The 27,465-nt window shown below is 35.3% G+C and overlaps 3 protein-coding genes across 3 annotated transcripts in view; 2 read left to right on the forward strand and 1 right to left on the reverse strand.

Moving 5' to 3' along the window:
• Positions 1-8,336, forward strand: part of LOC136811409 (uncharacterized) — a 49,239-nt gene extending 40,903 nt beyond the window's left edge. The window contains exons 10-13 of the mRNA XM_067068011.1: positions 2,708-3,468; positions 5,354-5,480; positions 6,111-6,309; positions 7,151-8,336. Of these exons, the coding sequence (XP_066924112.1) occupies positions 2,708-2,716 (9 nt within the window). The 3' untranslated portion in view covers positions 2,717-3,468; positions 5,354-5,480; positions 6,111-6,309; positions 7,151-8,336. The remainder of the gene's footprint in view (positions 1-2,707; positions 3,469-5,353; positions 5,481-6,110; positions 6,310-7,150) is intronic.
• On the forward strand, positions 3,162-7,201 carry LOC136811420 (cysteine-rich motor neuron 1 protein-like). The gene is made up of 4 exons (XM_067068023.1): positions 3,162-3,468; positions 5,354-5,480; positions 6,111-6,309; positions 7,151-7,201. Exons 1-4 carry the CDS (start codon positions 3,162-3,164, stop codon positions 7,199-7,201), a joined length of 684 nt encoding a protein of 227 aa, XP_066924124.1.
• Positions 8,337-17,742: 9,406 nt separating the features above from the next.
• Positions 17,743-20,959, reverse strand: LOC136811411 (methyl-CpG-binding domain protein 2-like). The gene is made up of 3 exons (XM_067068013.1): positions 20,798-20,959; positions 19,951-20,231; positions 17,743-18,861 (listed from the first exon to the last, which is right to left on the reverse strand). The coding sequence occupies exons 1-3, from the start codon at positions 20,905-20,907 to the stop codon at positions 18,398-18,400; spliced, it is 855 nt and encodes a 284-aa protein (XP_066924114.1). The 5' UTR covers positions 20,908-20,959; the 3' UTR covers positions 17,743-18,397.
• Positions 20,960-27,465: the final 6,506 nt, after the last annotated feature.

A 27,465-nucleotide genomic window follows, 5' to 3' on the forward strand; every position in this document is an offset into this window, starting at 1 on the left:
TGAGCATTTGGATAGAGAGGCATCAAGTGCTTTCAAGTCTTTGGTATACTCTGGCTTGGGGTTTTAGCCCACAAACTCGCGTACTGTAGCCGAGTCCTCTACCTATTTGATGCTGGGTGGGAATCAAGGACGTATTTTTAAGGAAAGGAGTGTTTTTCTTTCAGGCTCTTACCAGTACTTTAAAGAGTACCTTTCTCTTCTTTGGCCTCCTTTCGCGATACATTTAGACATTTGAATTTTTTACATTAATTGATATTATGAGTCTTTGATTTCACTTTTTGAAACAACCGAATGATTTTCTTGTCATGAGAGATTAAGGGAGGTTTCTTTTGAAGAGTTTTTGAAGTTATGCGAAAGGGTGGTGCTTAGGAAAGTTTTTCGGTCAATTGTTGAGTTTGCGGTGAATTCTTTCTCTAGTTTTGTTCATCAACCAAAAGATTATACTTTCATCAAAATGTCATCAAAAATGTTTTCATCTCATTGATATCAAGTCATCAGTCTCATCATCGAAACAAAAAAGAGTCCCGCATTTTTTGATAATTTTAAAACCTTTGGCCAACCCAACTTTTGGTTCAAACCTGTATTTTAGCTTGGGATATGTTCTTTTTCATTCTTCAAACACACCCTCTTATCACAGATCCCTTCTCACAGATCCGGTAGGATATAGACCAGTGGGGATAAAAATAACGGACTGAAACTCGATGGGGATTGATGCTCACACATTTTTTATGAATGGGGATTTCAATTCTTTTGTTATAAAGTCAGAAAATTCAGTGGGGATGAGAAAAATATTTTATAGGTTTATTTGATTACTTTCAGTGGGGATAAAAATTGAAGTATCATTTGCCACTGAGGATGATATTTTGGCCAATTTCTCCAGTGGGAAAGTTTCCCAATGGGTCTGTGAGAAGGGGATGTGTAAAGTAGTGGGTCGACTAAAATTGGGGTAAACTGGGGAGGCAATTTTCCAAAATTGATAATTTTGTGTCTCCTATTAAAGAAAATTTCTTTTAATGAGTACGCGAAGGGCACAGGTGCCTTTTTGTGCCCCCCCCCCCCCTAAAAAGGCCGGTGTGCACGGTACTGGCTTTCACTGGAATTATTTATAGCCTTATTCACAATTTCTGAAATAAAAAAAGGTTAATATTCTTAAGGTATTTGGGATGTAGTAAAGTATAGGGGTTAGCAATTCATTGTAAACTAGCCGTAAAATTACTTCAAAAGAACAATATTTCTTGCAAAAAGCCTTCTTGGATGAACTTGTTTCAAAATTGCGCAATAAACTTCTGGTTTGAAATCTATGTCGCTTCCTCTTATTACTGCGTAAGGAACAGGCTTAAAAGAAAATTTTATTTGGGACTTGCTGCTTTTATCTGATTTTATCTGATCTTATCTTTTATCTGTTAGGTAGGATTTTATCTCACGTGGGTACTTAGAGAAAGGTTAGTACGAAGAAGTTATCCAGCTTCTAAAAAATGTAAAGTGTTAATACGATGGGTAGGAGATTTTTCAAGAGCTTGCGCGTGGATAAGTTCAAGTGCCATCTATATAAAACTCTATGTATAGAAAAAAAACTGATGGCCTTTCTTGAAGTTTTACGAGGTGTGATAAATTGTTTGTCAGCCTATTTTCGAAGGAAATGACTCCCATCTCATCTTGATTTTCAGAGACTATTAAAACTAGAGTTGAAAAATGTTTTATTTTCGTGAGAAGGTGCATTAGAATATTATTTTTGAGCTCTAAATTGAAATTGCTATCATCTAAATTCAGGGATTTTAGAGACAAGTACTAAAAGCCGACACTTTAGTGCTTGTCTCTAAAATCCCTGAATTTGAAACACTGATTACGTCTTTAGGAAGTTCTTTAGGAAGTAACTTTCTTGCTCCTTCAGTAAAAAACGATCTTTGACAATACTCCAGTCTAGGACTAGTTGTACATTTAGAGTGTGGATTATTCTCAGGGGGCGGGGGGCGGGTGTTCAAGGAAAACTTGGTATTTGTGGATGGTAAGGGTCGGTTTTTTTACCTTCCCAAGTCTCTCTAAGGGTTACAAAACAAAAAACCTTTCGAAAAGAGTGTCTGTAAGGGTAACTTTTTTTACGGATGTTAAGGAATCGGTCCGGTAACCCGACCTCTTCCTCAGTGGATGCTATACTATACCCTCTTTCTCAGATTGTCTTTAGCTGAGACTGAATTTTTCATGAGTGACAAATTAAATAGAAAGAGTATGATATCACAAACTAAAAAAGAACAAATTTCTAAATGTTCTTAAGTGATAACAATAGGTCTAAGCTGTAACATCTAAGAACTTATAAGTCGTTTAATCTCCCTAATAATGAATAACCGTCCATGATTCTTAGGGAGATAATAGCCAATATAACGGCTTATTACTATAGCTTTTACTAGTTTGCCAAATAACGTCTTTGGTACGTCATTTGGACGTCCATGTCTGGTCTGTTTGTTTACTGTAAACTTTGTTTGTCTACAGCAAAATAATGCGACCGTTTCATTTTGTTTCAAAAAAGCAAACCCAATAGGATAGAAGATAATGTTTTTTGAGAGTTCCCCGTAAAATTAAATTAAAATTCTTGAATGTTTTTTTATAGCATAATAAATTCTGTAAAACCCTCATTCATTGATGACAAAAGAATATTTTCCTTCTCACCAAAGATAAACTGTCATCAATTTTTCGTCTCGTTCTCTCATAGGTGCGTTGAAATCGTCAGTCTTCCCGCTTAAAACGGCAATCAAGCGTTCATCTTTGGGGAGGTCGGAGATAGCTCTAAAGCTCAACTCTAATACCGACTCGCTAACGCAAGGAAAGAGAGACAATAAAAAGAAGTACTTTACTCATCATTAACAATTGACGGTCAATGTCAGCTTATAAATAAAGAAAAAAAAAATTGTCATTTTGTGTTTCGTGTGTGTGTGGAAGACGATTTTTGTTTTGTTACTGTCGACAGAAAATGACTTTCATCAATGATCAGTCATCGAATAGATAGATAGTTGGTGATCACACACGTGGAAACTTGCTCGGATTGGCTGTGCACCCTTATTGGCTAAGACTGTGATTTCGTAACCATTGAACATACGTGGGTGACACGTTAATAAAGAGATTTTAAATTCACATTCATTACATTCAGTTATTAAAGAAGCACCAACATGAAAATATTTTGGATTGCTGTTTTTGTTATATTATCCACCATCTTCGGATCACGTATTGAATCGTATAGCACCAACTGGATCAAATGTCCGGCCGATTGCTCTAGAGTAATGTGTAACCATTATAAGACATTGAAACGTTTTTGCCAGTATGGCACTGTTTTTGATCATTGTGGATGTTGCCAGGTTTGCGCGGTGGGTCCGGACCAAGTCTGTGGTGGTCCAGGCGATGTTTATGGTAAATGTGGACCAGGAATGTATTGTTTTCCTGCGGACAGACATCCAAGCCAGACCGGACGTTGCATACGTATGTATTCATAATTTTTGGCTTATTTTTAGACTTTTGCTATTTTTCATCTCCTGCTATTGCAATGGAATTTATTTCATTTCTAACTTAGTGTGGCCAAGTAGAGTCAGCCGGTAGACCATTAACCTCCTGATCTAAGTGTTCCTCGTATAGGGTCCCTCTCTTAGAAGCTCTCGTAATTCTTTACTAAAATAGGACGATCATAGTCCTTCCGAATTTGCATTTTCCTGTGGATTGCGATGCGGTCTAGGGCATGGTAGTAATCCTCATACACTTGCTCACGATATAGGAAAATGGTTACTGTAAGTTAAAAGATCCAGACGCAAAAAAATGACTTTCAGAAAGGCAGTTGTGTAAGCTTGATGGAAAATTATTTCTCAATCGTTTTTTGTATACTACAATGTTAAAATGATAATTTACAAACTTTGCATTTGGAGGCACGAGTTATTAGGAAGAAGTTAATGATAAAAACAGAGAGATTGTATCTATTTGTTAAGTACTTGTTAAAACTATCCAACATGTTTAATCTGCATTTTTCTTGCTAACACAGAGAGGTATTAAGCTTTAATGCATTCATAACCCCTCCCATTTCGCAATGGATTTAATACATTAAGTATTGTAGTCTTGCCTTTCCACGCCCCATTTAGCAAAGAATATAGCAGAAAAAATCAAAGGGTGGAAACGCCCTTGTGGATCTGAGGGTAGGCGGTTCAAAAATTATAAAGGAGGTTTTTCTTTGTTATTAAAGTGGAGTGGAGTTATAACTCGAATGTCTCTTTAATCCGAATCTTTAATCCTGACCCTTCAGTTAGGCCCCAGTCTCCATGACATATTTGCGTTCCCCATAATTGTCGTGATACTGAGGTTCAACTGCATATCTTACAGAAGTCTGCTCTCCCCTTTAAAAAATTGAACTTATTTTAGACACTTAGAGACACTCAGTCCACAGATTTATAAAGCCCGAAGTGCTAGATGTCGTGCAATTGCAAGCAAAAAAATTGAATATCGGATAAAATATTGCTATTGCTAAACTGTTGCTATTGTTTTCGAAAACCCGTGAAGCTTCTTATTGGTCAAGCGCTGAAATTCTATTGTGTCACGTGACCTAGGTAGGATTTCCTACCTAACCACGGCACACTTTTCAGCCAGAGCACGACATCTAGCCCTTCGGGCTTTATAAATCTATGGCTCAGTCACTGTTGTTTGGCACAGTCAAAAGGGTGGTAGTTCTATGAATATATCATAACAGTGTTGAATTTGTTTCAAATATTTATGAAGAAGTAACATACAAGATGAGCTAAAGTAATAACATAGCATTTTTACTGTAAATACACTCTCTATTTTTATGTGTACAATGACACTCTCAAAATAGCCAAAAAATAAGAACAATTTAAGAACAAAATTCAGTCCTTGGTTGCTGAATATCAAGTAATTAGTTAAAGGTTTTGTTTTGATTGAAAGGTCTGATGATGCTGATGTAGTAAAAACAAGTGTGACAAGATTACAAAAAGTTTGTTTACAAAAGCAATAAAATGAGAGGTCACATCTCGAAACAACTTTCGATCTTCCACTCGTTTGCAGGATATCGTTGCGTAAAAAAGTAGCTTTAATTTATCTGACTCAGCATGAAGACACTGCCTAAAACAAGCTCCTTTTATTCCCGTAGAAAACCTTTAAAAGTGGTAAAAAAAATAGGGTATAAAGCCTAAATAAAATGACTTACTACTCAACATTAGAACATAATAAGAACATATTAAGAACAAATTGAATTTCAATGTCAAGTTCAAAAACTGTCGATATTCAATTGAAATTTGTTCGAGAAATCGGGCACTGTATCAAAATTGAATTTTCTAATTTCTTGTTGAATTTCTTTTTATTTTTACAGCCAACCCAGTGTGTCCCGTAGCAAGCAATTTCACTCATTTGAGAGGCAACTTGGTCGAAGAAATGTGCATGCCAAAATGTACTCCGGACTTCTGCTCTAAATGTCCGCATTCTATCTGTTCCGCTATGTGAGTTGTCCTAATTTTTTAAAACGCTTTAATATGTATCTTTCAAATTCATGATCGAAATGAATCACGGTAAATGCAGTAATAATGTGCTCTGATAATAACGACCTTTTAGTAGTCTCAAATTTTGCGTTCAGCCAACGGGAAGCCGTCATGATTACCCACAATTCATTTCGATCGTGAAATGACACATACTGCTCGTTTTAAATGGATCCTTCATTACCAGAATGTATTTATTAAGGCTCTTGAAATCTGAAAAATTTATTTTATTTTGTTCGAGGAAGTCCTTAAATGTTTTAGATTTTGCCTTTAAAATCGATCTTTTTGTTCACTATTTATGTGAAAATGTCGAATTTGTAGAGACTGCGTTTCGTTGCAGAAGACTGGGAATAACAACAAGGCTGCAATATTGTTTAAAAATAGGGCGCCATTGAAAAAAATGAAAAAATAAAAAAGTTTAATTTTTGACATTCCGGCGTAAAACAAGATTCTTGTCATAGAATTGACTATTTTCCTCAGATGATTAATTTTCAAACGCCTTAAATTATTTGAAAAATTATGACCCTACTGATAAAGGTTAATTTAAGTTAGTAAATTGACTCGCACCTCATCGATATTCAACTCGTTTTTCAGTGATAACGTCATCATCTCACGCCGATGTCAAAAACCGTGTCAACACACGGTCTGTCAAGCGTGTTACTTCAAAACGAAACGTGAACCGCCGTGTCCACGATGCTCGTTAGACGATTTTCAGTGCATGAAGAAATTCTCAAAATGTGTTCGTAAGGATACATGCACACGACATAAGTATCCTTGCGAACCACATCAAAAGGTAAGTGTAAACAAGGCTATAAGTGTTTCATGGGTGTCATCTTTCTCTCTAGAACAATCTGGAAAATTTCTTGCAAGGTTTTTTCTATCAGCGAGTTTATGCTCTTATACCGTCTGCATTTCGCAGGTTAAAACTGAGAGTCGTTTCAAACCGTTTCAGTCAATTCCAGTCCTCGTAGCGAGTACCTTAGCGAGTACCTCACTAAAAACCGGGATTTTTCATCTCGTTCCACTTTGACGATTTTGGAAAAATAGAAGCCTTTCAAGTGCTTTGACGCAAATTCGATTTTTTTCGCTACTGAAAAAAATCGAAAAAGTCGCAAAGTGGAATAGACGTTAATTGCGTAGAAAAAACGTGGGTGACATCTATTATATGCTACTTTCCTCTTAGGGGTAGATACATAAACTCGCTATTGTTCCAAGTAGTACTTGCAGACAAGCGGCTTTTTCTGTGGTTCAGACTTTGAAATCCTCAGAGATTACATTGGTTACAGTGGAGTCAACACTTTTTACGTGGATAGCCCTAATCTCGCACTTTTACATAGTCTTTCGTTTGTTTTCATGGGGTCAACGGCCAACCGGCTTGGCTATGAACTATCTATGAACTGAATGGAACATTGGAATCAGGAACTTCTATTTTTTAGTGATCAAGCCTTAAACCACTGGAAAATCGTTCATATCCCAATGTCCAATATTAAAGTCGACGTTACAATACTAATTCCCTCGAAAGAGGTTTCCGTATGGTAGCAAACGAGAAAACAAATTTTAAAACGAATGGACTTTCTGTCAGCCAGAAATCCAATCCATAATCTCAATTTCTTTTTATCTTTCTTTTCGCTTAGAAACGGAGTGACGGCAGATTCGTATGTAAAGTGCCTGCTTGTTTGAACTAATTGATCAAATGTTGTTTTGGAGTTGGAAAAAGTTTTTGTTTTTAAAGAGAAAAAATGAAATAGTATAACAACTTGGGGCTGTTAACGATAAACGCTGCTATGGTGCTGTGAGGCTGATGACTTGAATCTCATGGTCCACTTGCTTGGGATTGCCTTCGATAATTTATGCATCAACCAGTATGACATCAGTAATTTATGCAAAAGATCACGAGTAAAGCGACAGATGATGGATGGTATTTAATGTAAAAACAAATTTAGCAAAAACTAGCAGGTGTCATTTCCAAATCACCCTATTTTATAAGCGACCAAAAAATTGATAATATCACAATAACAAAGATTTTAATTTAAATATCGATATGGTCATAATGACAATGAGTTAATTGCTAATTGTAACCTAGATACAATTTAAACAAAATATTATGAATTATTCTTTCATTTGCGTAAAACGATATTTCTTTAATATGGAATAGTCTTATGTACTTTAGGTGCAGGTTATATTTAATGGATCCCTCTGAAGGATCATGTCAATTCTCTCACATTGAAAATACGATCTCGTCAAATTAACTCTTGTACAATGGGCAATGATGTCCGCCCCCAGGGCGTTTCTTTTCGTATATCAATTTTGGTGGACTGGCCTATAGATTTTTCAAACATTTCATACACTATTTTATACTTTGAAAACCCTTGCAAGAGACTGGATACCACCAGGGGTGTTCTAGAACAAATATGCACGTTTTTTATAAGAACAAATAAAAATCTTTCGGATGTTCTTAATTTTTCGAGTTTCAATATTCTTAACATGCTCTTACTTTCACCATTGTGTAAGTATTTTTGTCCATTTTCTAAGAAGTTGGGTGTTAAAGCCTTCAAATGCTCTTGATATTTGTGCTATTGAAGCTTTATGTTCTTATATAAAATATGTATTGATCTCTTGATTTTGGTCTGGATCACCCGAGTAGATCCCCGATCTCGGCACCGTAATCTTGTTGCAAATCAAAATGGTAGAGGTAGAAGCGGTGAACGTTTAGTTTTTTTTTAAAGTTTTATTTATTACACTCTTGTACAGTTTATTGTTATTATTATTATTATCCAAAAAGTTATAAATTATAAATATGTAGCAGTAATGTATCATAAACTTATTTTGACTCTCTCTTTTCTTATCTTCCTGCTTCTGAAAGGACCCCGTATGGGTTTGACGATATAAGCCCGTTTTTCATCGGTCTTTTGATGTTTGAGGAAAAGTGAAAAAAATTTTGCCAGTAGTGGCAAATTTTAAACAATTTTTCTCCTTTAGCTTAAATTTGCCACTACACGTTTTTTTTTATAAGAACGTCAAAAATTTTCGAAGCCTTCGGATGTTCTTAGTTTTTTGGATTTGAAGCCTAAAAATGTTCTTAAAATGTTCTTATTTTCAGCATTTTTTGAGCATTTTGATGTAATTTCTTAAGAAAATGCATGTTTTTAAGTCTCCAAAGCCTTAGAATGTTCTTAGAATGTTCTTAAATTGTTGGGCCTCGAAGCCTTATGTTCTTATATAGTTTGTTTTTATAAAAAAAAACGTGTACAAGCCTAAAATTGAGGTCTACTTAAGCTTTTTCACTTTCAAGTTTTCAAGTATTAATTAACAATCCATTAATGAGCCCCCCCCCCCAAGCGGTTTGAGTGTGATGTCGTGATTGATTTTTTTCTAGCTTGATTACATGATTTAGAAAATTTTTTCGTGACTGCGTGATCAGAGGTCAAAACGTAATCGTGATTTGAAAATTGTTTAGCCGTGATGTGTGATTTGGTCTTTTTCAAAGGGATGTGTAATCATAGTCATTATAAAAAACGTGTTTTTATAATGACGGTGTGATCATCCAAGTTTTTTGCTGATTTGTGTGATCATGATCGAAGACAAAACATCTGCTTGATATCGTGATCAGAGTTACCGCTGGGGGAGGGGGCCTCGTTAGCATTCTTGATTAAGAAATCATTAGTTATCATTTCAAGTAATACCCGTGTATAAAAATAAAGGTTCCCCATACGATCCTAACAACTTTAGACCAATTTCGCTCCTCTCTAATATTGATAAAATTTTTGAAAAATTAATTAAATTCAGAGTTGTAAATTTTCTTAACATTAACAACAGCATCTTCAAAAACCAATTTGGATTCCGTAATAATAAACACTCTACTTCTCACGCATTAATAAATCTAACAGAAAAAATTCGGTCAAATATTGACAAAGGGTTGTATTCTTGCGGGGTATTCATTGATCTTCAAAAAGCTTTCGATACAGTAGGTCATGAAATTCTTCTACCAAAACTTCATCACTATGGTATACGTGGCGTTGCGAACCTCTGGTTTCGATCTTACCTGACTGAGAAGAAACAATATGTTTCAATTTCTGGGCATGATCCCTCAAAACGATCTATCAGACACGGAGTCCCCCAGGGCTCTGTCCTAGGGCCTCTACTTTTTCTAATATATATAAATGACATTCCTGAAGCCATTCTGAATAGCGAAACAAACCTCTTTGCTGACGACACCTGTCTTCTCTCTTCCGATTCGAATCTAAATTCACTTGAGACGAAAGTGAATTCTGACTTAATCAGACTCTCCTCTTGGCTTCGTGCCAACAACTTAATACTACAAAAACTGAGGTTATCCTGTTTAGAAGTAAAAATAAACCTGTACCATATACCATGAATCTCAATCTTGATGGGCAAATTTTCGAAATGTGTCAAATATCTTGGTCTTTTTCTCGATGAATGTCTAGCGTGGAATTTCCATTTTGATCATTTATCCGCAAAACTTAGAAGGTCAAACGCAATAATCGTATGGGGGCAAAGTCTCACTCAAAACTCTAGAATAGGCAAACTTCAAAAAAGATGCGTGCGAATCTTGACTTTTTCGGATTTTAAATCTGCTCCTCTTTTCATTAACCTGGATATTCCAACTTTGCCACATACTGTAACAAAGTTCAATATCCGACTCGTACATCAAGCTCTCACTAATCTTTCTCCTGAAGCTGTTACGAACATTTTAAACTTCAAAACTATGTCTTATAATTATCTTACTAGATATAACGAACTGAAACTTCTGGAGCGCCCAAAAGCCAAAACATTAAACTATGGATTGAAATCGATTAAGTACCAATCTCTTTTAAACTGGAACCAGCTAATATTACATACTAAAATCGATCTACAACCATTATCTGGATATATGATGATATATGATCAAAAAAAAAGATAAGCGAATTCCTTCAAAATTGACCTCTTGTATACCAGAAAAATGAAAGTCCATATAGATATATAAAAATACTCTAATCGACCGCCGAAGGCGGTTAATTTTCCGAGCTGTACATGTTTTTTTTTTTATAAGCATTGCACTTATAAGCATATCTAGGCTCAGATATGGGGAAAAATTAAGCATATGGTAAGCATTACCTCGAGCCTACGAAAAATGTTTTTTTCCTGATTTTGGCTTGTTTTGGCCGGAATTTTATGGATTTTCAGTATTTCCCTAAATTTATGCTTTAGATTTAAGCATCCCCTCAAGCATTTTTCAGCCTTATTAAGCTTTTAACTTAAGCATCTCTGAGCCTGTTTTCGGATTTTTGTATGCTTATCGACCGCCTGAAGGCGGTTTTTTACCGTCGTGTTTTTGTTTTACGGAGTCTGGAGGTTGAAAGTTGAAATCGAAAGTGAAATCGTGCAGCTTAAGTTACCATCTTTAATTTTCATTTTTGGTGGCTGAATATTAGGGAGATAACCACGCAAATATCTAAGAGATATCCCGCGTGTACGGTGGCCCAGAAAGGTATGGTTTGATGGTACGGTGGCTTAGAAAGTTCAGCGTGTTAGCTAGGATGCAAGCGTTTTGATTTCAGAGGTAGTCTTTGTTTTTATTTAGATCTACTCCTTGGAGTAATTTTGAATTATAACTTCTCTCAGTCCTCTGCAATTATTTTCGACATTGTTAGTTATTGCATTTTACATGTGTTGTTTTTCATTTTTTATGAAGTATCATACATGATTTGTGATGGATGTTGTTCTGTTGACTGCTGAAAAAAGTGTTAATTGCTCTGTAAAACAGCGGTCGCACCAGTTTGCTCTGAAGCAAACTGTGACCTAGTAAAAAAAAAAACATGTATACGGGTAAAAAGTTGGATTCAAAATTTGTCACAACTGGGCTATCCTTTTGAATATTTTAAAATTTGACTCGCCCATTCATGCCTATTCTGCACGTTTTGCAGAATTTTGTCGGTTAAAGGTTTGAGCAGCTGAGACAAATTTGAGATATTTGTAGAATCGCTGGTTTTCTGAAATGTGTGGCGTTTTACTACGGAGATAAAAAAAGCATTTTTTCGGAGATAACGACGTTAATCATGAATAGATGAAAAACATGCTGTGGCGCCCCGCTAGGGAGATAAATGTTAAGTAAATAAAAAAACTTGAAGTTTTTATCAGCTTCTGATTCAAACCACAAGTGATTAAACAACTCAAAATATACTAAGTCGTCAAAATCACGTATCACGTCAAGCCATAGTTATAAAAAAATTCTCTTATAGTTATAACTATGGTCAAGCAACACAGCAGAACTGCCACAGTAGTTTAACTTATACATGTATTTTTCTTATAAGCATACAAAAATCCGAAAACAAGCCCAGAGATGCTTAGGTTCAAAGCTCAATAAGGCCGAAATATGCCTGAGGGGATGCATAAATCTAAAACACAAATTTAGGGAAATACTGAAGATCCGCAAAATTCCAGCCAAAATCAGGAAAAGAACATTTTTCGTAGGCTCAAGTAATGTTTGCCATATGCTTAATTTTCCCCCATATCTGAGCCTAGATATAAGTGCAGTGCTTATAAAAAATATCCATATTTTCAAGTTAAATCACGCAAACGAGAGTGTCGAAGTGGATCATTGTCTAAACCGATGAATTCTTCATCAAATTTAAGGCGGTCGTTATCCAGTGATGTGAGCACTGTGGTAAGAAATATTTTTTCTAACAGTCTAATCTGGTTCCACCTAAATACTTTTTGCTTTTTATTTTAGTACTTACAGACTACTTGTTAAGGAACTTGATTACTCTAGTCTCATTGTGGCTAAGTGAACCCCTCCAACACTCTTTTCTATGAATACAACATTAACACTAACCAGGCAGGAACTCTGCTCAAAAGTACCCAACAAAATAACCTTTTTGAAAAAATTTTGACACTATTTTAAAAATAATAACATATCATAATAATCAATAATTCTGACACTTGTAATATCTCACGATAACCTAACACAGGTTTTCAAGCCGTACCAAAAATTTTTTTGGTACGGTTTGAAAACTTTTTTTAGGTTATTGTGAGAATAAACAGCGTTTCCTGGTTAGTTTAAAGAAACTCCAAAGATTATCCCTCTCATCACTCTCAATGTCATTACTGCCAGGCTGCTGTCTGACAGTCCAACCCTCTTCAACAGACTCACTGCTACAAAAAACAACCTGTCCTGACTGTCAGCATGTAACGTACCAGCCAAGCACAGGAAAATTACACGTACACATAGAAAATTAAATGGAAAACTTACAGAAAAGTACTTACTTTTAATAGTTAAGATGTCATATGTTGAATAACTAAAACTCCAACCTCAAAACAATGACACATTGGTGCATAATTATTATTATAAGTGTATTATTATAATTAAGTATTTCAGTTTGTCGACTGAAAAATGTAACATCTGTCATGTACAAATTTAATTTGTGAAAAATTGAAATTTGCAGAATTTAGTGCTGTGATAAGATAGCTCTGATAGAAAATCCAGAGTTTATATGGTGACAGAAAAGTTTTTGGGTACACGTATTCATGATTTTAGAAAAATGCAGTATTTTTGTCATGAGAAGAGAATTATTGTAAATTCTGACCTTTTTCTATAGACTGTGGCTATGTGCTGAAGAATTTTCTTGTCACACCAAAAATGCTGAAAAATTAACCTTACACTTTAAGATTTATGACTAAATTTTTTTGGGAGTTTTCTTGCCACACTAATTTTACAATTTAATATAATTATTTAAATTAAAGTTACCTATTTGAGAAATTTTTGTTGTCAAACTGAGAATTCTGAATTTTCACCGTAATATAAATTCTGACAAATTTTCATCTACGTACAACTATAATTTTGGGGAAATCCCACTTGTTCGACAGTATACTTGTCCGACGGTACATTTGTTAGACCGGTTGTTTGACAGTTATTAGTTCGACACCCATTTACTTGACTGCATGGTTGTTCGACGACCACTTGTTCGACACTCTTCTCTCAAACAACTGGTCTGTTGAACAACTATATAGATTGTCGAACAAGTGGATTGTCAATCAACTGGGTTGTCGATCATTTTGGCACCCATTTGTTCCACAACCCACTTGTTCGACATTCAATTTGACAAGAATTTGTTGAACAAGTAAGCTGTGGAAAAAATGGGTTGTTGAACATGTGACATATACCTATCACCCATTTTTCTGTAAATTGTAAGTATGTGTACTGTAAAATTAACTTCACACTTGAAGATTTATGGCTGAATGAAAAAAATGAGTTTTCTTGCCACACTAATCTGGCAATTTAAAAATATGTAAATGTTTAAAGTTATAGTAGGTACTATGTGTACAGTACGTTTGAGAAATTTTTGTTGCCAAACTGAGAATTCTTAATTTTCTCCATAAATTCTGCTAAATTTCCCTCTACGTAAGTATATATAAGTTTTGGAAAAAATACTAGAATTGAGTAAAACATAAGCATGGCGAAAAAATTTAATCATTTTTAGATGTACAGTAAGAAGACTTTTAATATTTCATAATTTGAAAGAAAATATTTTTTGGAGAAATTTGTCAGTGCCGCTTTACCATAACTTTATTTCTACTCAAAACTGTGTAATTTTATCATAGGGATAGATACAGTACGTATTAAACTCAAAACAAAGGGATAACCAGGTAGATATTCACAAAGTTTGTAGCACTTCCAATACACACGACATTGTGTCAGTGTCGTGTAGTAGTCTCTGGTAGTCCAAACAACAACCATATATTTTTGATAAAGAACCTTTGACTTGTGAGTCCTGGAAAATTAAAACGTCTTATGTGTTTGAATGTCAGTAAATAATTGTTAGCTACTGTACCTGGGTTATCCCTTTGATTACCACCTGCAAACCTAGGAAAAAGAAAGCTGAAATGAAAAAAAAACTCACAGTCCATAGTGTTTGCAATCTGAATACTCCATTCCTAAAATTGAATGAGTTATGAACAGGAAAAGATAACAAGTCAACAAGTTCTGATAACTGATGTTACAAGATTTTCCATCTTCTCTTGCCTCTCTCTCAAATCAAAACAAAAAACAATCAAAAATGAGCCAAAGAATTTTGCATGCAGAGAACCATGAAGAAAAGCCACATATGACATATACACAAAGAAGAGACTCATCAATAAGAAACAAGAAACAAAACAAAATCTTTTCAAATAAAAATTTCCACTAGAAGTCAGCCATTATTTTTTCCAATCACTCCCTCCTCAAAAATCAAAACAACACGATCTGCGACTTTGACGGAAGTTTTCATTTCTCATTTCACGAATTTCTCAAAGTTCATTCATTTCTACAACGCCGAAATCTGGCGTTGTAAGTGGGGCTTCAGCTTAGCCGTTTTTTCCTTCCTGGGGTTTCGCTCCAGTCGGGCTTTCAGCCCTCGCCGCCGACAAAATTTCTTCCTACGCTTACCTAACTCCTACGCTCACTTTTCCCGCGTGATACCGTTCCAGCCCGACTGGCGTGCCAGTCTAGCACTGTTCTAGTCTGATTTATTAAAACAAAAGATTACTTATATAACTATATTTTGTTTTGTCGATAGTTACGTTGAGTTTTTTTTACTTTGTTATTTGGAATATTGAAATATTGTTACTCTAATAGTTATATCAACCCAACAGAAAAAAATCTGCGTCCAGGTAGCCATTCCATATGATTAGACGGAAACGTCTATTGGATGGACTCCTGGCCTGCATCCCCTCCCCTAATTTATACAAACTTAAATATGTAATTTTTTAATGATATGCAGGCAAATAAATAAGTTTTGAATTGAATTGAATTGAATTCAAGTCAGTTGACGTCGATCCTTACTTACTGAGAAATTAAAATCAGGGATTCAATATTTCCGGGGAATTTCATAATTTTTCGGGTACTCGGTAAATTAAGTTCACAATTTTTTTCTGTAGTCAATTAAAGATATTTCGTACGTAACAAGGGATTATATGCATAAAATAAAAATCTCGGCATTTGAAGCTTAGAACGCCATATATTATATGTAACACAAGATTTCAAACTAAAAAAAACGATAAGCAAAAATTAATAAATAGTAAAAATACCGGGTCAAAGAACCTAGGGACTGAAAAAGATGCTGCTGAAACACAAATTCCAATTTTAATCTGTTCATGATATTTCATTACGTAATGTTTTCAATGGAAACACCCCAAATGTCTTAAATTTGCCACTACTGGCAGAAACCAGGGTGTTTCCGTCGAAAACATTACGTCATGAGGATCATGAATTGGATGTATAAACTAAGAAGACGAAAACAAAAGATTTAAGTCAAATTAGCCTCCGTCTCAGAACGCGGTCAGAAAATTTTGCGGATAATTTCACAGCGAAAATGTATCCAGTGAAATGTAAGTAATGTATCAAGATTCAAGTCGACTGACATAATTATACACATAATACATGTTACAAGTTCTGCCTACGGATTCTCAAGCTCGGCTATAATAGAACTATTACATGTTAGTAGCAGACCCGACTGACCAATGTTATGTAGCAGGTTGAAACATGAGTTTCTGCTGGAAAGATGCAGTTTGTTTTCAAGTTAAATCTTCAAAATAAAACAAACTGTGTGGGTTTCTTTACTTCCAAACAACCTACCAATAGTTTTGGAACACTTCATAATAAAGGATGATGGCTCTTTCTTGTGGATTGGCTTTCTGATACCCCATATAAACACGATGTGACATGAAAGTGAAGAGACATGATTTGTTGGTTTTTGTTTGATTTGTTGACTCATATATCTCATGGCAAATGGGATAGCAAATGACTTTTCATGTATTGCTTGGCTCTACATATGATACCTCTAACTTTGAACACCTCCAGAATGTTGAAAAAAGCATTTTACGAGATAAGTTTCAATCATAATTTTCATGGAAATTTTTAATCGACAGATTTGGCTTGGCGTCAGTTTTGTTTGGTTGATGTTTGGTATCCTGATCATTTAAAAGCAATGAAATGCCACATAGTCACTCTACACATGATGCCTCCAGCCATGATTGGTATCAGAATGTTGGAAAAAAAAACATTTTACGAGAAATTGTTGATAGAAATTATATTGACTTATTTTGGCGGTGTGGGTTTAGTTGGTTGATAATGTTTACACTGTGGGATGGTTTTCAAAAAACTGTTATATTGATTGTTGTTTGTTGGAATTGATTAGAGAACCTTTTTTTGATAAATACTTTATTTTTTTCATGAATCGAAAAAACCGTGTGGATAGTATGTCTTGTAGTAACCAATGCAGTGTCTGTTTTCAAATTTTGAAAGCTCTATACCTACTGAATTGAAGCTCTGACTAGCTCTTTTTTTAAAGCTTTGAGCCATGTTTTTTTTCTTTGTTGCTATTAAAGATAGATTTTTAAATTGTCGTAATGTAAATTTATGGTAAAGTTTTAGTTTTTGAGTTTAGTTCATCAGTAATACATACAGTAGTATTTTTTCAGTAATCCTTTCTTGTAAATATAGTAACATTTAACCAGACTCATTGCCCTCATTATATTCGAATTTGTATTTTTTTAGGACTAATAAGTACATATTTTTAAACACCAAAACAAAGCAAACAACATGCCAGTTCTTTCTGGACAAATATATATGTATACTTTATTTTGTGCTTTGAGTTCTATTTTAATCGACCCTCTCAACTGCTGATCTTTCAACTATCATTTATGAGTATAGAATGGGCTTCCATAGTACTATAAGTAGACTTCTTGACTGTCCTTGTCCCTTATGTTAAGTTGTTCTGATGGAGGAAATTGCTATTTTTGATAGCCTTGACATATCAATAAGGAGCTTTGGTGTAAATGTTATTTCTGATGAAATCATACTAATCTGAAACTATTAGGCCTTTATGAACTTTCTAGAACAATAATCTTGCTCCAATCTTCAGAAACACTGGAAAAATAGGTTAGCATTCCCTGCCATAATTTCACAGATTTCCTCTGCTTTCTGCTTGAAAACGCTGTTGTATAGCCGAAAACGAAAGTGAAACTGTGAAAACGTCCGCAAATTCGGGCCCAGTCCTCTTCCGAGACGGAGGCTAATAGACGTCTACGAAAAAAATTCACTCTCTGTAAATCGAACGATTACCCCCTTTACATTCGAGTTATGAAGACCTGACTATAGTCAGAGAGACTACCGATTGAAATAAAGGTAAATGCTGAAAATGAAGAATTTAGTTAAATTTCAATATGAAGTAAAGTTTTTCGATAACTTCGATTCAGTGAAGGCCAAAATCTGTATTTTTTGAATAAATCACTATGAAAGATTTCCAGAAAGCCTTGACGGTAAACTTTCGTTGATTTTTCCCTACGAGTATTGAAAATCATTTTATCTATCCAGTTCTTCTAAATTGAATTATCCAAATCCAAAAGAGTATCAACGTATTCCATTCTATGAAGTAGTCGACTAGAAAGGATTCATTGCGAATTTATTGTCCGCAATATACGTTCAGAAAAAAGCGGATCAAAATATACATACGTCAAAATCTTGAAATCCAATTGAAAACTCAATGGCATAGAAATATATGGCAAATTTGTTTTATTGATATTCGATTAACCAAGCTAATCCAACAAATGATTTTTTTTTTCTCATAAAAAGTGACTTTTTTTGTATCGGTTTCGTTCCACTTATTTTGGACACACTATTTGCTCTTTCTCAATGACGGGAATTTATCGATGTCTATGAATATGAGATTTGTCTTCCACGATGCAAGTTGATTACATTGTAAAGTTTTCTTCCTCACTCGCTTAATATTAAAACAAAAGCCAATCAAAAAATTCCAAAGATTTTACTAATCAGTTTATCCATCTTCTAGTTAAAAGATAAAGTCAAATTTCCAAAAACATTAATATGGAAGATGTTCAAATGACATTCAAAGATCGTCCAAATCATCAAACTCCATATCTTCATCTTGAAGAGCTTTCAAAAGTTCTTGAGCTTCACACAATTTCCTTCTCGCCATTTCCACACTTCGTTCTTGTTCTCTCAATAACTCCTCATTAACGTTGAAAGGGGCGGCGAATGGTTGATCAGGGTTAACAAGGGCGGTCGGGTGTTTACGAAGGGCGTTCAATGAGGCATGCTGGCCACTCACTTTGTTATTGAGGAACAGGGAATACCATAACGAATTCAAAAGTGATTGGTTATTTGATCCTGGTAGGAGATTTTTCATCACGTTGTCCAATTTTGCTGGTTCTGTTGGTTTCTCTGTTAATTTGTTTCTGGTGTTCAAGTGTTGGAGCCGACTTTGCCAGAATAATTGTTTGGGTTTTGAATGGCGTTGTGTTAGAGCTTCAGCCCGTCGTCGCTTCGACTCCATCTCCATTCGTGGAACGCCTAAATGAAATGGAAATGTGTAGAGAAAGATTTACCAAACAATCGGACAAAATAATTCTTCAAATTGACTAGGCCAACCTTGCCGGATGATGGGATAAGAATCTCTCGAAACGTAGTGTGATCCAGGCCACGATAAACTTCGAAAAATATGCCCATAGGTTGCCAAAAAGCATAGGGAAATCCAAAGGATTTTTTATTGGACCAATCTTCAGAAAATTTAAAGTCAGACTAAAAGAATGTTGTTGTTATCAGATGACAATCAGACCTTATTCTACATGTTTTTTGAGCCATCAAGATCGTAAATTTATAGGTTACGTGTACTTTAAAGGAATTATACGGTGTTATATACACCCGACTCGTCTGAAACTGATGTCAGCAAAATTTTAATAAAAGCGTCCTTTCAAATTTCTAAATAAAAGGAAGAAAAAAATCTTGCTCTAGATTTTTCTTTATTCATTACAAAAGATTCTATTTATTTCAATCTGCTGAATCAACATACATTATAACTATGTAAAAGCTTTAATCGGATTAAATTTCGGGAGCAAAAAAAATCGCGAAATTTTCTGGATTAAGTTTCGCGAGTCAGAGTTTTGAAAAATTTCGCGTGGATTTAATTTCGCGGATAAGCCAGAAAACAGCTGAAAAATAGCCATTTTTTGCCAAAAATGGAGACTTTTGACTGGTTTCTCCGCCGTAAATGCGATTTAAAAAATGTTGTGGTAGATTTAATTTCGCGAGTCAGGAATCTCACGCGTTTTCGCAAGTTTTAATTTCGCAAAAATTTTAAATTCGCGAAAGTTAATCCGATTAAAATAGTTGTTTAGCTCCAGTGTTTAGGCTTCCATTGTAGGACCCAATCAGAAGACACCTTGGAGTCATTTTTTTGAAATTTTATGTGCTGTTATGCAGGTATGGGACACCATGTTGTAACATTTTAATAGTTCAACTTATAATCCTTTCATCATCGTCCAGTCAACTTTCTAGAAAATTAGAACACATTATAAACGCGATGATTTGTATATGCCTGGTTTGTAGGATACATTGTTTTTTATAACACTCAATAAAACGAAAAAGTAAAAATCAACCTACGCTTAACTTCTCGTTTCCGTCGGTCATTTTCAACATTGACGGTGTGCAGAACCGATATCGGGATGTTCTCTCGTGATTTCTTCGTCTGACGGGTAGGCTTGCTCGAACTTCCCGGAATGTTGAACTCTTTACCGAAATTGAATCCATTCTTCCGTTTATTACGCTTCTTGAGGAGTCGATCAGTATTAGAGCTTCCTCGGAAATCGAAATTATCGATATCAAAGTTGTCCGGTAGATATTGCATCATTTGTGGCTTGGAACGACATTTTCGACCTTCAGGACTAAAAGTAAGAGAGGACATAATCCAGTGTGTATACTTCGGCAGAAAATTTCGCAAGATTGAAAATCATGAAATTTGCGACAGTTACTTTTGCAACTTTGAGACAAAAGACTTTTCACATAGCAGAAACTTTCGCTTGTACTAATCACATTTTTTAAAATCACGTGTCAAAACAAACTATGGAAAAACAATAAAACCAGTTAAAATTGTTTTTTAGTTTTAGGTTTAATATGGTGTATTTGTTTTCATTTTCTATCCTCTTTTATTTTGTTGAAAAAGCCGCTTAACAACAACAACAACCACAGATATCACACTCTGACACACTAGATAGGTCACAGATTTCAAAGGGAAGTGTGTCCAGTTTTGGAGTCGGCTAGCTACAGTTGTTTCCTATTTTAACCCTTCGAATGTTCGAATTTAAAACATTCGAATTAGCGCTTATGACGACCAGAATTGAAAACAAGATGGCAGAATAGTACCAGAGCTTTAAAACTGGACACACTTCTTTTTAAATGGGAAGCCCAACCCAGTCAAGTAGTTAGAGATCAGTGACTACAACTGGTATACCTGTAATAGTAGACATCAGATTTGCCAGCAGATGCCCCATTCTTTCTGACAACGACTTCTTTCACCCAGCCATCTGGCAATCCAGTCGCTTTAGTACGGATTTTATCCATCTACAAATTCTGTGTGTGTTTCTATTTAATTTTCTTACTTTGTTAATTGTTCACTAAACAAAAAATAACATAATAAATGTAACACTTATCAACCACTATCCTGCCCATGTGCACCATTTGATAGTACCCATTTATTCAAAAGATAGGGTTAATATCTTATGTGGATGTAGCCCAGTAATTTGGGACTTTTAGAAGTCTTTGGATTGTTTTCACGGGGTCCCATCTAGCCAGTTTTCTTAACCATCTCATCAATCAAATTGTTGCCAAATTTCTTCCTTAAAGGGAACATGTTTTCATGAATTTAGGCACACAAAAGCTACCTTAAGTGGATAAATTTTGGCGTGGATTTAATTTGGCGATTAGCCAAAATACGATTTTTGGTGGGGATTTAATTTGGCGATAGATCAATTTCGTAAAATTTGGCGGGTATTTAATTTGGCGAATTGCAAATTCCTCACACTGAAATGGGTGAAAATTACTCAAAAATATACTAAAAAGTTGTGATTTTTCACATAATTCTCTTTTTGTTAAATTTGGCAGGGATTTAATTTGACGAATTGCCGAATTTGGAAATTTTGGCGAGGATTTAATTTGGCGAATTTTGGCACAATTCGCCAAATTCGGCAAATTTAATCCCCGCCAAAATTTATCCACTTAAGGTATGCGATTTCATTTTCTATTCATTTCTATGAACCTGTTTAAGTTTGATCAGACATTGATTGTGGTTGATATTTTTGTATTTTTATAAAGAGGGACGCCACTTTTTATCATAATTTTATCACCAACCCTTTAAAACTTTGAAAAATGTAGGCGAAACTTGAGCTGCTAAGTGTTAGATGAAAACTGTAGTATTTTCAGTAATCAAAAATATCAATGGGTTCGAAGGGTTCAAAGTTCACGGAAAGATGAAACATTTGGTTTGACCTCAACAAAAGTAGCTTGACTTCAGCAGTCGCTAACCGGGGTATTTCCGTAGAAAACATTACATCATGAATATCATAAATTTTGCTAACAACTTGCGAGTGGAGGTGGATTCTGGATCTCTTGGCAACCCTTAAACAATAAGGTTAGTCAAAACACCTAATCAGGAAGATCTTCTTGTTCAGGAATTTATGAGCGAAGCAGTTTTGCTAAATTGTGTGCACATACTTTTAACTTCTATCCCAAGCAAAAATTTGCTATGTAAAGCACATCTTCAAACCCGTGATTTTGTCAAAATGACCTTGAATGGTTTGGCTGACAGGTGGGAATGCGAGATCAACAGGACCCTCCCAGCGCTCCGGAAAGTTCCGAAGAAGCTAAAAAAACACTTTTTTCTCTCCGGAAAGTTCCGGAGCTCTTCCGTAGCAAGCGATTCTTAACACAGTTCCAGTGTTCCAGTGCAGACCAATCACGGAAAATCGTGCTCCTGAACACCGGAAGTACTCCGGAATCTTCCGGTGTTTTGGAGCACAAAAAACGCTGTTTGCTCTGGACGTTTCCGGAGCGCCGGGAGGGTCCTAGATCAACACGATTGCAGACAAGATTGGAGAAAATTGTGTTTTCGAAGATGTAAAAGTTGGTTTTTGAAAATTTTTGGCCGATAAGAGCAAGGGGGGAGGGGGTCTGGAGGTTATTGGCCCAATGCTGATAAAAATTTTGAAAGTTCTTTGTCAAAGACCTCTTAAAAGGCTTACAACCCTGTCTCTTTTCTTTAGGGATTTTCAGAGTGTCTCTTATTTTGCTAGCAACTTGCAAATTGAGGTGGGAGTCTGGATCGCTTCGCAACCCTTATACAAAACAACTAGTTTCCCATGACATTCCGGAAGTTTCTTCCCCATCGCATCATACTCATTAGCGGCTCTAGCATTATTACATTCTCGAACGACGGGAGGAGAATTAATCTTTCCTTCCTGATTGAGTTAGTAGTGACAGAGACTGTCTATAATAATATTAAGTCATTACCGTAAGTTGGTCTAATCTCGACATCCGTCTTCTAATTTCGACACCCTTCTTTAGAGATAGGAATAATATGAAAGTTGGAATCGGTGATAGAAAAAGAATTTTTCCTCTCTTACCACTAAGCAAAGAAAAATAGTTTCAGCCTTTCTATTACTTTCAGCTCTAGAAAAGGGTGTTGAATTTAGGCAAGGGCAGTTCCATCGATATGCCAAAAACATTTTGTTCAACCACCTTCACTTCAAGATAGGCCACCATAGAATGAACTTCCTTTTATAGGATGAACCATATTCATGTGGCTTTCAGCCTTGCACTCCATCGCAGAGGCTAATCAATTTCAATGACTTTTTTGGCTAATGACCAAGTTAAAATTTTTTAATTTTTTTAATATTTGACTTGAGTATTAAAAAGGCATGCATTCAAATAATAAAGGTTTAAATTTTTGCGAAGCAAATTTATGAGCGAAGCAGTTTTGCTATATTGTGTGCACGTACCTTTAACTTCTATCCCAAGGGAAAATTTGCTATAAAATTTGCTATATAAATCACATCTTCAAACCTATGATTTTATCAAAATGACGTTGAATGATTTGGCTTGAAGCCACAAAACTTTCCTCGGTTTGGTATCTAGGACTGCGAAAATGCCGTTTTAAAATGGTGTACCCTAGCAGTGAACAGCAACAAAATTACCGGAAGCTGAAATACGGACTTAAAATCTGAAGTTGATCAAATTGCCGCGCGGGCGGCACGCATCTAAGCAATCTAAGCAGTGGCTCTTCGGTTTTAAATGTTTATTTTGCTGTTAAATGGAAAAAAATTAGTTTGAATGGTAACAGAAAGGATCTTCATCATCCCTTGACTTTTAACACACAGTAACAAGTATCAAATAAGGTCAATCAATGAGAGGTTTTTGCAAGTTGCGCTGGCGGGCGGGAGGAGTGCTCTTTTTAGTGAACGAAACTTACCTTGCAGAACCAAGTGGATATTCTAGGATAAAGAAGTACGGAGGTAATCAAATTTGTCGAATTTGTCAAGAAATAATTCAAAACTGCCCAAGAACCAACAAGCAATCTTTGTACATTTTTGTTTTTGTTTTATTTTTATGTTTCGATGATTTTGACAGACGATTCGTGATTGGAATAAAAATGTTTGATCGTTCGACAAATATCGATCGATTTTATAAAGGAACCATTTACACTAGAATAACTATAAGGAAAAAACAAAAAAGAGCGATGCACGGACGGCGGCAGGTGTTATGCCGCCGTGTATTATGTGGTGTGTTTGGGGCATTAAGGCTCTTACTAACCGGTCTCTATAGCGGCTTCAATAGAGGGATTTTTAGAATGTTGTCTCTTATTTTGCTAGTAAAACTTGCGAATTGAGGTGGATCTGGATCGCTTCGCAACCCTTATACAATACGACTAGTTTCTCTGGGCTAGTTAGTAAAATATCTCAAATAGGCTCTGTGATGGAGTTTACACATGAATATGGCACATCCCTTACCTTAAACCAGACGATCTCAATCGAACAGAATCGACGATCGAACCAGTCGAACCAAATTGAATGCAATCGACCGATTGAAATTCGATTGTCGAACACAATCAAATCTCAATCGAACGTCAAAATTCTGGGTAATATTCGATTGGTTCGATTGTTGTTCGACTGGTTCGATCGTTGATTCTGTTCGATTGAGATCGTCTGGCTTTATTCTTGCAGCTTCCCAACATCCAAGCTCTCAAACATCACAAGACGAGTGAAATTACTTTCGATTTCCTGTAGAAATTATGCGATGAACGATCAGGGGGTCAATGAATCGACGATCAAACGTAATCGAACGCAATCGAACATCAATCGAACGCAATCGAATATCAATCGAATCTGAAAATTGCGGTAATATCCGATTGAGATTCGATTGCATTCGACAATCGAATTTCAATCGGTTGATTGCGTTCGATTTGGTTCGACTGGTTCGAGCGTCGATCCCGTTCGATTGAGATTGTCTGGCTTAAAAGAAGTTCATTCTGTGATGGCCTCTCTTAAATAAGAGATATACTCTATTTAAAAGAAGGTCTCTTAAGTAGGAGACTATTCTTTCTTCGTTAATTTTTGGCCTTCTCATCATTTTGCGCAAGTATCGAACTTCATAGATCGACTCAGCACGTTTTCTTCTCCCTTCTAGCAAAATTTGGTTGAGTTCTGCTTTTGTTTTGTGGGCCTAGGATGGTTAGGGTCTATCAATCTAAAGGCCGATCTACATCATGAGAATTCCGTGAAAAGTAATAATATAGATCGGGCCATATTTAAGAAATGCGTTTAAGCGCGGTCAAAACGCGGGTCAAACAGAAAGTGAGTCGCTCTTGTCTCTCCTAAATAAGGGGGTTTGAGAAAAAACGTGTTTTGAAGGTCGAGGGTGCTTCTTCATTATTTTAAAAATTACGTCAACACATGCAAATGAGGCTATTTGTGGTTTTTTGAAGTTTGAAAAAGAATGAAAAGGTATTTTATTTTAGTTTTTGGGTCATCGAAATCACGGAAACGTGATCTTTCACGTGATCTTATTTTCATATTGCGCAAATAGACCTTTTCGCCTTTCCGTCCTCCATCTTGAATTGTATGCAAAAATACAGGAACAAAAATGCCGTGGTTGGATTTATATAGTTGAAATGTATGCAAAACATATGCAAGTTTACATAAATATTAAAAAGACAACAAAGCATCTTATAAATAAATATTATAATCATTAGAACAATAAAAGATGGAATTTTTTAATCCAAAAGGAAATATTTACAGAACAACAAAAGCCTTTTAGGAATTTGTTCTTAAAGACATTGCATATTCTGTTTTATTTTCATGCCATTAAAAAATTCCACGAAAACGGAGTACACACATCACTTTCAAAACACGCAAACTGAAAGCAGTAATTATGACGTCACACTTTATCAATGTTTTGATTTGATCATTTGGCGGCTGTTGGCGGCTCTATTCCAAGGAGAATAATTCGCCATCAGCCGAATAAGGATTGTTTTTTACCTTCGCGGGTGATTTTTCAGTTTGAGTTTCTGTCTAATAATATGGTTTTTTGAAGTGCTTGTTCTAAGAGATGCGTGAATATAATTGTTTTTAGTTTTCAAGAGAAGCAAATTTAATCTTTTTTCTACAAGATTACACTTTAATATAATGCAAATTATGCATGCAAGTTTTTATTTAATACTTTATTTTTGCATATGTTTTGCATACTTTCTAAGGGAATTTCACCACGGCAATTAGGCCACCATAATTTTTGCATACAATTCAATATGGCGGGTGGAAAGGCGAAAAGGTCTATAGTCTGCTCTGAAGTAAATTTGTGAAACGTACAGAATTCTCCTAGTTTAGGTAACGTTCTCTTAGATATATGAGACTGAAAATCTCCTAAATAAGGTAATCCTCTAACTTGGGTATTCTCTTATTTAAGGCATAATCCTCGACTGTCTTAGTTTCAGTTTAGAAGAGAGTGGAGGGGGATGGCATGGCTGTAGGCCAAAAAAAAAAGTAGTCTTGTTTCCGGAAATCGGCCGGGTGAACTTTTTTTTGGAAAAAATATATCTCACCCTGCCGCAAATAGAAAAAAACAGCGAGCTCGTCGCAATAAAAAAGATACATAAAGAGTTTATTTTCCATTTTACGATTTTACGATCCATTTAACGATTGTATTCAAAGATTTACGTATGTCACTTGTGTTTTGAAAAAGAAAATCTTCTGTCACAAATGTTTTCTACTTTCCTGTTTTATGTTGTTGTGAATAGAATTACCTTTAGAGTACAGCTTCTTCCCAGGCGTAGTTAATCGATATAATCGATAATCTTGAGTAATCGATAAATAATCGATAAGTAATCGATGGATTAGATATCTATTAACCGATAGAATCGATAGGTAATCGATACTCAAGATTTTTTCAAAGCTCGATTATTTATCGATCAATTATTTGTCATCGATTGTTTATCGATTTTAAATCGATTATACTTCGATTAAATTAAGTATCGATTAAAAATCGATCAGCTATCGATCACAGCTTTTGATCGATTACATATCAATCAAAAATTGATTAATCATCAATCAAATAGTTAATCGATTCGTGATCGATTATTTATCAGATTTTAGGGAGTGGTACTTTATTTTTAATTGGATTAACTTTCGGCTTCGCGAGATTAAATTTCTCGATTTCTCGAATTTTCGCCATTTTCGCGAAATTAAAAGCAACATTTTTCGCTGATCTCGATTGGGATGTACTTTTGAATTGAATCCCATCCCCTGGTAGCATCATAGGGCCTAGAAAAGCTACTACACTCATTTTTTATAAGCATACGGTAAATTTCGGCTGAGGCATTCTCAAACCCTCTGAAAGGCTGAACAAAAAAAAGTTTAAAAAAAACAAAGTTACCGTTTTATTTAGAGAAGGGGCGTTATTGAATGGTTTGCCTTTTTGGAGGAGCATTATTAATTCGAAAGCGGGCGTTTATTCAAAGAAATACGATCGGTATGAGATTTGGCAAATTCCAGAAATTTTCTTTACTTCATTAAATACCTTATCTTGGCCCTTTTTATGCCGGACCTTATTAGCGTTATTTTTGGGCTCGTTGGT

The sequence above is a fragment of the Clytia hemisphaerica genome, unplaced genomic scaffold, assembly GCF_902728285.1.
Source record: "Clytia hemisphaerica strain Z4C2 unplaced genomic scaffold, Clytia hemisphaerica genome assembly, whole genome shotgun sequence".
NCBI classification, from domain to species: Eukaryota; Metazoa; Cnidaria; class Hydrozoa; order Leptothecata; family Clytiidae; genus Clytia; species Clytia hemisphaerica.

Bases quoted from the DNA above. Each gene is read 5' to 3' on its own strand.
- LOC136811420 (XM_067068023.1), top strand. From the start codon at position 3,162: ATGAAAATATTTTGGATTGCTGTTTTTGTTATATTATCCACCATCTTC. The intron at 3,469-5,353 runs GTATGTATTCAT...TTATTTTTACAG, and splicing joins CCAGACCGGACGTTGCATAC to CCAACCCAGTGTGTCCCGTA. The intron at 5,481-6,110 runs GTGAGTTGTCCT...CTCGTTTTTCAG, and splicing joins CATTCTATCTGTTCCGCTAT to TGATAACGTCATCATCTCAC.
- LOC136811411 (XM_067068013.1), bottom strand. From the start codon at position 20,907: ATGGATAAAATCCGTACTAAAGCGACTGGATTGCCAGATGGCTGGGTG. The intron at 20,232-20,797 runs GTATACCAGTTG...TCTTACTTTTAG, and splicing joins TCTGATGTCTACTATTACAG to TCCTGAAGGTCGAAAATGTC. The intron at 18,862-19,950 runs GTAGGTTGATTT...CATTTCATTTAG, and splicing joins ACGGAAACGAGAAGTTAAGC to GCGTTCCACGAATGGAGATG.